We start from the raw sequence: 12,016 nt of genomic DNA, 5'->3' as shown, positions 1-12,016 counted from the left end.
TCTTTGATCAGTAGCATCCAATACAGCATGCTGACTCAGTCCCTTTTTGTATCTCAGCAGAAGAAACAATGTGCACCTGTGTTGGAGCAGAGTCTATCAGCAGGAAAACTTTCCCCACAGAGTAAAGAGTCGATTTCGAGGGACAAGATCAGTCCCAACAAGGTTGAGCAACCAACCCACAACAAACCAGGTATACTCTTTGTTTTTTATAATTCTGTGACAGTTAATGCCATTAAACGTTCTTACAGGGTGTTGGATTACTCTTGCATCTCAGAGTAAGCTAGCTCTGGAGATAAATAGCCTGGGTGGTGTGGCGGTTGATGTGTATTAAGCAGTCATAGTGTCTGAATGACATTTTTGATGTCTCAGTCATACCTCTATGCATAGAAGCTGGTGTGAATGTAACAATCCAATGTGATTTAATCAGTTACAGATAGCGGCAGCAGTCCTCAGAGTATAGAGACTCCAGTCTCTCTCAATAGCTCTGCGATACCCAGTAAGGAGACAGACGCTACAGAGAGCTCCTTCCCAAGACTGAGGAGAGGACGACGGCGAGCAGATGAAGCTCGACTCGACCTCTGGGGCTTTGCAACGCCTTCCCCTCCACCCCCACCAATGCCTCCTCCCCCAGCTTCCCCATCACCCCCTCTGACTCCTACCCAACCTGCCCGCCGACCGAGAGGGAGGCCTCGCTCAAATCCCCTGCCAGCACGAGTGCATCTGGGCAAGGGCAAGGCAACCGGTGCAGAGGGTGACACACCTGCCCATAAGAAACGTCGGCGTTGTCGTAGCAAAAAGTATCAGACAGGGGACTACATCACTGAGAAAGATAAGCTTGAAGATGGAGAGCACCTTGAAGAATCTGACTCCCTGAGACAGGACAGTGGAACTCCAGCAGGTACAGTTTCTCAGTTTCTCTCCAAAGATCAGTTTCAATTAACTGTTTGCAGCCCAAGTTTCAATCAAAGGTGCAGCTGTTAGTCACTAATGAAATCTGAGTATCTTTATACAATGCAGGGTTGAAATGAAAAGTTGATTGAGCAACTGATTTACAGAACATTTTGATTAGAGTCTCAGGGATTATACAATTAATCGATTAGTTAAATGACAGAAAATTGATTGGTGACTAGTTTGCTAATTGACTGATTGTTTAAGTGATTTGGTGGAAAAAAAAAAAAAACTCAAACATTCCCTAATTCTGCGTTTTCCATTATGAGGATTTGCTGATAGGCTTTGTTTTATATAATTGTAAACTGATTATCTTTGAGCTATGAGTTGTTCTGACAAGACAATTAACCAAACAATTAATTGATTCATCGTAAAAATATATGGCAGATAAGTTAATGATGAAAATTACTGCAGCTTTTAATGTTCAAATAATTGTTTTAGTCCTGCAAACACACCAAACATTAGTTGGTAACAGCTTCACAGAGTTTTTCTGTTTTAATACCATTATATATTAATCCTGTTTTGGCTGCTGACCAGAATAAGCGACAAAACATTTGGCATTGCTGGCTTGTGATGGGCATTTGTCATCATTTCTGACATTTCATAGACTAAGTGATTATTCATTCTTTTAAAAAATATCTGATGAATGACTCTGTTCTGACAATAGATGCAGCTCTGTTCAAGTCTTTGGAATAACATTTCTCTTCACTTTCTCTTTAGAAATGTCTGTTCAGAGCAGTGACATCATTTCATGATTTAATCAACTTAAGCTGCTTGATCTTTGATTTCAGTGAGTCTTTTTGAACTAGAAATAATACACTGACCAATTTACAATGTTTTTGTAGATTTGTTTTTCAAGCCCTATTATTTTTTTATAATTAATCTCTCAAGGCTCAGATGCTCCCAGTAACGGGACTTTTCTTTCAGGAATGCCTGAGTATTAGATAAAATAATTATATGAAAATAAAACCTTACATTTTTATGTTTTACCCTAGATATTTACCTAAATATATACTTAAATATATTATTATTTTGAACAACACATGGATAAAGGTGCTGAGATTAGGATATCCGTGAGCCCTGAAAGTGTTCATAAAAAAATATCTGGTCGGTCAGTAATGGACTAATGGACATATGTAATGATATATGATTCATAACTGACCAAAAGAAAGCTTAGCTGGGGGCCTCTGTAATTGAATAGATATAAACAAATTGATTTAATGAGGATGTACATCTTCATAAGAAGTACATTGGGAAAGGATTAATAAAATATTGTGACACCCTTTGAAACTGTGCAACAGTTACAACATATAAAACATATTACAACTGGAAAATACAAAATATTGAGATGAATGTAACACCTAACAAACAATAAGGTTTATGAAGACAGCATATATATGCAGTTTGCAGATTATTTTTGAGGCGCCAACTGTGTGTCATTATCCTAATCAAGGAGACTACATAAGGTACCTCTTGATGTGGATACAACACATATCATAAAGGTGTATATGTAGAGAATTTACAGAGACATGGCATATTTCTGCATAGGATTGCAAAAAGCACAGCAGAGTAGCTTACAGACAGCAGTTACCCTGTTTCAGCAGAAAAGATGGCGAAGCCAAGGATGATTGGTGCAGGAAGTACCGGTCTGTCTGATGTTGGCAAAAAACAGCGCCTAAAATATTCCATGCTCCATGTTAGGCTTGGCACATGAGAAAGAGGATGAAGCTGCTTCACACCAGCATCAGTACAGCATAGATAAGATGAGGGAATTTGTTTTGGTTCATCTGTTTGGTACCAATCAGGACAATCTCCAATCTAATTTGTCATCACAGATCCACAGACAGATCAGTGTCCAAGTCCCACTGCCTCCAGTCCAGAGCCTCTTCCACGGAGACCCTCATTCACTCGCTCAGGATCAGTCCGCTACCAGGAGAGCGAGGTGTCTCCAGAGTGCAATGATAAGCCTTCAGGGAAGAGAAAGTTCAAAAGCAAGCACTTATGTGACAGTGATGAGCAGAAGGTACGTCTCTTGCTGGTGCTGCTTGTTGGATTATAGTTTATTATAAGTAAAGGGTTGGTTGGAGCAGGTACAACGTACCACAAATATATTAGCTTACAGTGCCCCCCTGTGGCTAGAGAATGCCATGTTTGTAACATTTATGATGGCAGCTACTTTTATACAGCTTAGGACTTTGCTAAGTGGAAACTATTGCCATAACTTGGCATTGCATTGTGAGATCTTCCATTTCACACAGTGATCTAATCAATAAATCTGTATTTTAGATTAAGACCAAACGCAGTGGCTTGGGTAAGCGAGGCGCCTCACTTGCCCTGGATGATGATGGTGCTGATGTAAAAAGAACAGATAGCCCCCCACCCACTCCAAAAAGTTTACCATCATCCCCATCCAATAAGAAGGGCTCATCAGGAAGAAGCAGTGGTTCAGAGTCTCCACCCAAAAGACCTGTTCCTCCAGAGGTTCGTCGACTGATTGTCAATAAAAATGCTGGGGAGACCTTGCTGCAGCGTGCTGCCCGCTTGGGCTATCAGGTAAAATCCCACTTGTTTACTTGTGCAGTGTTGCTGACATGAATTTCAATCCAGTAAATGGCGTACCTCTTGGAGACATGTTAATGTGACACTGTGTCTGTCCAACTCCTGTTCTGCAGGATGTAGTTCAGTATTGTCTTGAGAAGGACATCAGGGAGGTCAATCGGCGTGACAATGCCGGTTACACAGCTCTCCATGAGGCGTCCTCTCGAGGTTGGACTCAGATTGTCCAGATGCTGCTGAAACATGGTGCAGATGTCAACTGTAGTGCTCAAGATGGAACACGGTAAGTCTTCATGGTGCATGATTTTGTGTTGTGGTTGTAAAAAGTTGTATTTATTTAAAAAAAAAAAAAAAAAAAAAAAAAAAAAGCTATTATTTAACTACTTGTCTGGGGTATTTGTAAACGGCTTGTGTAACAAAATAATCTTGTTTAAGCAATAATGAACATAGTGACAAGTGAACATACTCACTGACAGGTATGTTATGATTAAATGAAGATTATATTCTGGTCATATCATGGTGAGGTGCATGCTTCCTGTTGCCTGTTTAAACAATTGAAGTTTCCAGTCAATGACAGGAAAGTGTTTGAAAGTTAGTCTCACTTGTGTTTTACTGTAGTACATTCACATTCACACATTTGAAACATTGTATACAACAAGCTTACAAACAGATTCAGGTCTCATCCAAAATTGTGCAATCCCTGAGAGGCATTTGTGTTTTGATTGTTCTTTGTCTAGGCCCCTTCATGATGCAGTAGCGAGTGATAACTTACCGATAGTCTGGTTGCTCCTGAACCACGGAGCAGATCCGACTCTGGCCACCTACTCTGGACACACACCAGTCAAACTGGCACATAGCCTGAGCATGAAGACCTTCCTCACAGGTAGGTTTTTTATTTTGCCTCCTTTTCCATCAGTTTTGGATTGATAGAAACATTTCTACATTGTAAAGGTGCAATTTAACACATCTTAATTCTACTTTTCACATCATCATCAATCACTTCAAACAAAATAAACAAAACAATACAATAGCTATAATAAATCAGATATGTCACTAAGTAATAAAACTTGTATTTGCTAACTTTAAATTCACTGTTTAAGCAATGTCTCAACTTATTAAATTCTGCCTACTCCCACTACATCCCATGTGGCACAGTGAGCAATAAACAACACAAATTGCATGCAGCATATATGCTGCTAAATCTTTTATCCACATAGGACTTGACATTAAATATTTGAGACACTCGCTGTCAGACATGTGACTCTATCCAAAACTAATATTGCATTTCATTTTAGATAACAGTTGACAAGTATATATGTAATTGATTAAGCAATGACATTTTAATGGATATTAAGAATTTGATTGATCAAGAGTATATTACCTGGCAATGCACAAAACTGACTTGGCAGTATTTGTACATCCCGGGACGTCAGATCCATGCATTCAGGATTAACAGCAGGAATTGTGTTGAAACAAGTTATTTTATATAGGAGAAAGGAAGCATAGTAAAAGGTGAAGCTCACCTTGATGACATGCTTGGAGGTTTGAGTTCACACAAACGAGTGCAAGCACTTGTCATCTGCAGCATTTCATCTTATCAGTTACTGTTGTGGCTGTCTTTTCTTTTACCATCCTCCTTTGCAGTGTTATCTCTCGATGTGCTGACTGTTTGTCAATAAGAAGTTACAGTGAAGTTGAATGGTTGAGTCACCCATGACAACATATGTGCACTCATATTTTAAAGTAATAACCACTGAGATTTCCATCTGTTATTAGGATATAATTACAGTGCTAAAACCATCCATGTCGATAGTTAAGATAAACCTTTAATTGGTAATAATCATTAATTTGGTGTTGTAAAAGCTTCTAATAATTTTTCAGTTATTGATCATCAAGGATTCGGATGACTGATTAAATGATCATTTACACATCTTTGTTGCTAAGAAACCTCTGACCCACGTGACTCCCTCTTGCTTGTCATAGAGGACACAAGGAAAATCTTTAAGCCAGCTTGACACAGACCTGGCTTCTTTGCTTTGTAACTTATATTAACACCATTGTTGATGGTCATGTTTGATGCGTTTGACCAGTATTGAGGACCTTTCACCAGCACATGGTAGGAGAATAACGAGAGACGATCAGTCAACAGTTAGTGAACATCAGTTGACATTAGTCAACAGCTAACAGTTAGCTTCTACTGGTGTTTCTGTCACTACCGACTTGGCTGCGATATACTGGGGATGTTTTGTGCAGTCTGCTTGTCTCACACAGAGCATCTCAGGTAAACAGAGATGAAAGCTCATGAGCTGATACAGCTTTTCACACACTGCCTAGATGCCTGGGTTTCTCTGTAACACAGGCAGCTGCATAACAGACCCTATCGCACAATCAAACTTCAATAAGTGTGTTGTTGAATTTTTTATCTATTTTTCTTTTAATACATATTGTCATAAGCTTATACGTAGTGCAAATCTGGCAGAAATGACATGCAGACTTAACATGGATCAAAATATGATACAAGACACTGTTTTTTTTCCAGAATATTTCACTGACCTGGAAGGCCGCAATGAACATGATTCCAGTTTACCCTGGGATTTCTACAGCAGCTCCCTGTTTGGTAAGAAAGCTTGAAATGTGTCTGTCTGTGTGTCTGTCTGATCTGCCTGTCCTTCTATCAGTCTGATTATCTCTCTGAATCAAACCTTCTGTTTGAATTTGTAAGTGTGGTGTTTAAAAGGTGGTTGTAAGCTCATTCCTCCACCGTCAGTGAAGCAGACAGGTTGAGGCTTGTTGGAGCAATGACCAGGTTGCTGCAGGGAAGTTATGCTAGTTTGTAGGCTGGGCTCAGGCTTGGCCATTGGGACATGGAATGATGTTAGCCTTGTGTACTAACATCGGTGGTGTGCTATAACAGCCACAGGGAACCAGTTATCCAGTGAAGGAAGAGCAGGATTAGAGCTGCATGGAAGAACTGAGGGAGACTGGAGAGATGAAAGATAATATGTTTGTAATTTATAACTACACAAACTTTTTTTTATCTCGCCATCAAGGAAGAGAAAAAAAATCAAGGATTTTTCATTCTACTTCTCCTAATACTACATTCTACTACTCTGCTCCAATCCTCAAGCTACACCTAAATAATTAAGATAAAGAAGAGCAAGCCTCCCCCAAAGTAAATAAAATGATGTCAATTATTTCAGCTGATTCCATCAATTTATCAATACTCTGTAAGTCTAAGGTTTTCCCATGTAGCTGCACATGTTTTATTCTTTTATATAGTTTTGTTACTGCACTTAATGTCTCTACTGTAGGTTGATGTTTTACAACAACTTAAAATCACTTTTAAGTGTCAAAGTATCCGTTTCATTGTGTTGAAGTTTTCATAAGTAATTACAGTAAGTGCATTGACTTTGCCTCTGATTACTGTCCCATGCTTTTTGCTTACATGAAAAATAACAGTCCACCAGTAAATACTACTTTAAATTACGTGACTTGTGAACATTATTGTCATATACATGTGTCTTGGTGTAGGTTGTACTTAACTTCAAGCTGCAACTGAAACCATAATGTTTGTATTCATTCAACTGATCAGTATCACCAGCAGTCAGTCGTATACATATTGTTGTTGGTGTGAATTGACAGACCACTAGAGGGTGTCCTAACCACATGTACCAAGGCAGCTTAGTAGCAGCTCAGATGCAGCCAGTTTGTCCGCTCTTCTTCCTCTCACCTCAGTGAACCTCTCTTCACAGAAACTGACCAGGAGCCGTGCTGGGACTTCCTCCTGTCTGAGCAGAATCAGGAGCTGGAGGAGAATACGACTGAGCGGGACTCAGACAAAGATTGTCTCCTGTTTGAGTTCTCCTCAGAGCCTCTCCTACCCTGCTTTCACGTTCAGGTTTCATTAACACAGGGGTGAGTTCACAAACATCGTTGTTCGTAATATAAAGATAAAGACAAACCAAAATCCTCTAAATTTATTTTAACAACAAAAAATGTGTTGAAGCTTATAATCAGCATCTGATAATGATTTTTGGAGAACACCTGAACCTGATAGCAAGCATTGCTTGTGCAAAACTGTGCAAGTGAGTCAGACACATAACTACATCGACTGGAGCTAAAGCTATCTACGTTTTCCCCTTAAAATTTAGCATTTGCCATCTCACTTTAGCTGTAGTTACACAATGCTTTCAAAAATGAGAGCAATTTATGTCAAATACTCTATGATGAGAGTGGATACTGATAGCTCTGACTCATGGATGTATTGCAATAGTTTCAGCTTAGAGCTTTACTTTTTCTGCCTCCAGTATTTCACAGACATACACTGTGGTTATGTACTTTTGATAATTGCATCACTTCCCCTCCTGATCATCCTGCCAACATCTTCACTGCTGCAGTCTGTTAGTTCGTGTGCACAGGATGATCCTCATTAGATCTGTACAGTGAGATCAGTGTTGTTGATGACTTATAAAAAAGGGAAACACTGATGCATAGCATCCGATGTGTAGCATCTGATGTAAACCAGAATTTAAGGTTTGTAGTTGTTTTTAAGGGTGCTATTTTATACATGACACCAGTGTAAAACGTTTCATTATCATGTACTATATTTTAGACTGATTTCCTTCCTTGGCAACAGCTGCAAGTATAAACTATTGTAAAACTCACCATGGGGTGTATTCAGTAGAAAATCCAAGAATGAAATGTCAACTGCCAAACATCTATATTCAAGTCTTCAAAAGTCTCAAAAAGCATTGATTTCTGTATTAAAAAGTCTTACATTTTATTTACTGTCAAGGTTGCCATAGGAACAAACGCTCATTTAAAATGTTTTTTCATGTGTTTTTTGGCAGAAACTGTTTGGAAAAATCCCCACTCCTATTGTTTCAGACCTTATGTTCAATTTCCATGTAAAGCTTAAATTGATTCGTTTTTCTTTTCTGTTTTTTTAATTTTCCAGATCCAGGTCATGTTTAATGATTAAATAATGATATTATTAGGAAATACTGTATGTTGCTGGGAAATTTTACAAAAATGTTATATAAATGTTAATAAATCCATGGACTTGGTAAATAATTATTGACCATATCAATAATATCTACTGGTTTTCATTGATCTCTTTCATACAGTGGCTGTTAGGACTGTGGAACAGATATAGAATTGCATCCTGTCTAGCAATAAAAATGTCTAATGAACTATTAATTTTAACTTAAGTCAGCATTTTCTACAGGATTTACTATGATCCACATTATCTTCTGCTCTTTTTGTCCATGTTGTTCGTGTCTGCCCTCAGAGTTTGATTTACTGATATCACAGAGAATGGCTGCAGTGTTTGTTTTTGTTTTTTGCAGTAAACTCTTAAGAGCTTGAACTAATCACAAAGTAACGTTTTCATTTAATTTCTCTTTTCAGCTATTTAACCACACAGATGTAACTCGATTCCTTTATGCTATAAAACTTGATGTAAAACTTTGGCAAAACTTTTCTATTTGTTTTTTCTTACCCACCAACTTATGACTAATACCAGACATTTCTCTTCTTCTTGTAGCTTTTGCAACTGGTTCCTCCTGACAGACGTCCTGAAGCGTCTGAAGATGTCGTCGCGGATCTTCCGGGCACGTTACCCGCACTTGGAGGTGGTGAGTTTGTCACGCGCTGAGCTCTGGAGACAGGTATCGGTCAGCCAGGTGAGCTCCGCTTTAGCTTCACCTTACAGAGGCAATAACAAGGAGGAGGAAGACAAGGAAGAGGAGGAAGAGGGGCTTGTGGATCTGGTTCGTTGTGTACCAGAACTCCAGAGACTACTGGGCTCGTCCATTCACATCATACAAGAAGACGAGGAGGAAGAGGAGGAGGAGGAAGAGACGCTGACAAACACAGGGAAGCCTCACAGCCGATAGCCTCTCTTGCAACGCACTCCTCCACCGTGCAGACAAAGTCAACCCGAGTCCTTCCTGCAAGCAGCAGCTCAAAGGAAACCTCTCCGTCCAATGTAACGAGGGTCATGGGTTTTAAATCCAGCTACAGCAATGAATTGACACTCCACTGATAACCTTTGACCTCAGACAGAAGGTGATGAAGTGATCACAAGGACCTGCACACAGGAGTGGTCAGTGCAGGAAAGCAGCTTTCAGGTTCCTATCTATAGGTATATTTGAATACATGAGAACTATTGAGCAAACCTTTTTTTAATGATTATGTATGTACATGGTAGTGTATATGTATATCTTGCCATCAGGGGTAACACATTTGGTTATATAAATGGATTCTAGTTGCAAGGGCCAGATTATGTTTAGGACTTGTTGTTTGAGTTTGTTCCTGAGGGAAAGCGATATTTTCCGATGGGAGATAATCCAAGGCTTTTATCTTGGTGAACTCTTGCGTAAAGCTAAGACGCTTAAGTCAGGGAGGCCATTGGCCCGGATGGTTTCTCTGTCAACCTGCGAGACCTGGAGACCTGCAGAGAAGAGACGACGGCACATAATATTCAAACATAATCACCCGCCCAGCTGAGAGCCTCATTTCCTTTTTAGTTTCTTTCTCCATTTCATTTTTCACTTTATCATCCTCCAGAGATCTTTACTGGACGGACCTAATACCTTAGGTTGTTTATTTTTCCTCCACATCTCACAAAGTAAGTCTGGGTAGCACTAAGCTGTCCCAGTCCCTGCGCGCAGTCTGAAATAATGTCTTTTTGGACCTTGAGATTGAGAGTTTGTTTACAGAACCGGACAGATAGTAGTGTTCTCCACTTCCCAGGTTGCACTCCTCCTGAACTGATACAGAATCCTGTGGATCTCTCTGAGAGGAAAAGTTGTACCATCTCTGGAGCCCAGAGCCTGCTCCTGTGTCCAAGGAGCTGAGACGCCCTCTTAACTGCAGCCACGACTGTCCCTGACGTCCCGATATGGTGTTTCCAGATCCTAGAGTGCTTTGTGTTGCAGTGTTTTATTTACACTGTTTGTTGTGCTTAATTTAATAGTCATTAATATATTTGACCTCTTGTGTATCTGACAAGCCTATCTATGAAAAAGTTGCTTTGTATGGTTGGTGCTTCATTTTGAAATGTACTTATTAGGATCCCTTTATTCTGAGATTTTCTTCCCTCATTCAAAAACAGTATTTCAAAACAGCAAAAGTACAGTTTTATTGTACTGGTGCTAAAATAGATTTTGTGTTGACAATCAATGAAGTTTTGGTTTGAAGTCACAAACTAATAAAAGATATTTAAGATGAAGAGACTTATGGTGCAAAGAAAAGTATAGTTTAGTTAAAGAAAACGGGATACAGCAAGACTGAAAGACTGAGCAGCGTGTGAGATCTTGAAAGAGACTTTTATTTGATTCTTTTATAAGAAATCAACAAGAATAAAGCATGATTGTGAATCATAGTTTTATCTCTTTGTTTTGTCAGTCAGATTATTATAATGACTTTACACGTTTTTCAAATGATCCCTTTGGCCTCATTTTACTCAATAAATATTTTTTAAATCAGATAATTTGTTCCTCGGAGATGTGGAGAGGAAATCAGTGCTATACCTGAAGAAGAGCCTAGTAAGCTTTACTTCACAGTAATATTAACAGGTCTGAATCTGTAGTATGATAAATAAAACCCATAAATTGGCATCCCCATGGTGTCACAATGCCACCAGTTCAACTCCAGCTGGGAACCTTTGTCCGTCTACACATTCAAGCTACAAAACAAAGGTGAAAATCCTACAAGAACTACTCCGGAGAATAATTATCCATGTTCCAAAAAGTAGAATCCACACTGCGCTCTGCTTCCACAATGTTTTTCTGTTTACTTTTGCTGTGCAACATTTCAATTGACCAGATTTCACATTTTTGTTGATGTTGGAAGTGAAGTAAATACGACCCCTCCAGCAAACAGATCCTCAAAAAGGAGTCTTTCTTCAAATGCTTGACCTTCATTAACTCATTAACACTTATAAGGCAGCTTATTGTCATTGTCAGCTGATGACTTTTCCAGAGCTGATGAATTCTTTGACTTCATCACATTACTTTGCATTCCAGTTATGGACATCTGAGACTAATGATCACTTCATTATTTTCTGAACACATATGTGGTTACCTTGCACTATGGCCAATGGCTTTTCAGTTTGGCTACCTGCTGCATATTGTCATATTGTTTTAGATATGAATATACACTCAGTGCCCACTTTATTTGGTACATCTGTACAATCTCATGCAATTCAATACAACATCACAGCCAAAAAGTCAACCATGATGCTGTAACATCATTTAATTAACATCTCTATAACAAACATCCAACATTACAGTCGACTTTTATGGCACAGCAGTTGTACTGGATTGCATCAGACTGCTCAGGTGTACCAAATGAAATGGCCACTGAGTGGTGTAATGGCTACTGAGTGAGGAATGTGATGTTTGTGTTGGTGCTGTTTGTGCCTGGAGAAGATCTGACTGATATAAACTCACATTGTCTCTCTTTGAGCCCTAAGTCCTCAAAATCATAAAAAGTTTGCGCCTCTACA

General features: G+C 39.2%; 1 protein-coding gene across 8 annotated transcripts in view; it reads left to right on the top strand.

The window, feature by feature from the left end:
* bcorl1 (BCL6 corepressor-like 1) overlaps positions 1 to 10,891 on the top strand; it is a 31,708-nt gene extending 20,817 nt beyond the window's left edge. For 6 of the 8 annotated variants that reach the window (XM_056382236.1, XM_056382230.1, XM_056382232.1 and 3 more), the window contains 9 exons: positions 58 to 190; positions 428 to 898; positions 2,784 to 2,971; positions 3,235 to 3,501; positions 3,621 to 3,787; positions 4,242 to 4,387; positions 6,044 to 6,121; positions 7,257 to 7,419; positions 9,050 to 10,891. In XM_056382236.1, coding sequence (XP_056238211.1) covers positions 58 to 190; positions 428 to 898; positions 2,784 to 2,971; positions 3,235 to 3,501; positions 3,621 to 3,787; positions 4,242 to 4,387; positions 6,044 to 6,121; positions 7,257 to 7,419; positions 9,050 to 9,401 — 1,965 coding nt within the window. In that variant the 3' untranslated portion in view covers positions 9,402 to 10,891. The remainder of the gene's footprint in view (positions 1 to 57; positions 191 to 427; positions 899 to 2,783; positions 2,972 to 3,234; positions 3,502 to 3,620; positions 3,788 to 4,241; positions 4,388 to 6,043; positions 6,122 to 7,256; positions 7,420 to 9,049) is intronic. The other 2 variants (XM_056382238.1, XM_056382237.1) reach the window with 2 other exon arrangements.
* The last annotated feature ends 1,125 nt before the right edge of the window (positions 10,892 to 12,016 follow it).

Source organism: Seriola aureovittata, chromosome 8 (genome assembly GCF_021018895.1).
Source record: "Seriola aureovittata isolate HTS-2021-v1 ecotype China chromosome 8, ASM2101889v1, whole genome shotgun sequence".
Lineage (NCBI taxonomy): Eukaryota > Metazoa > Chordata > Actinopteri > Carangiformes > Carangidae > Seriola > Seriola aureovittata.
The sequence above is the reverse complement of the archived record's forward strand: the minus strand, read 5'-3'. Positions and strand labels throughout refer to the sequence as shown.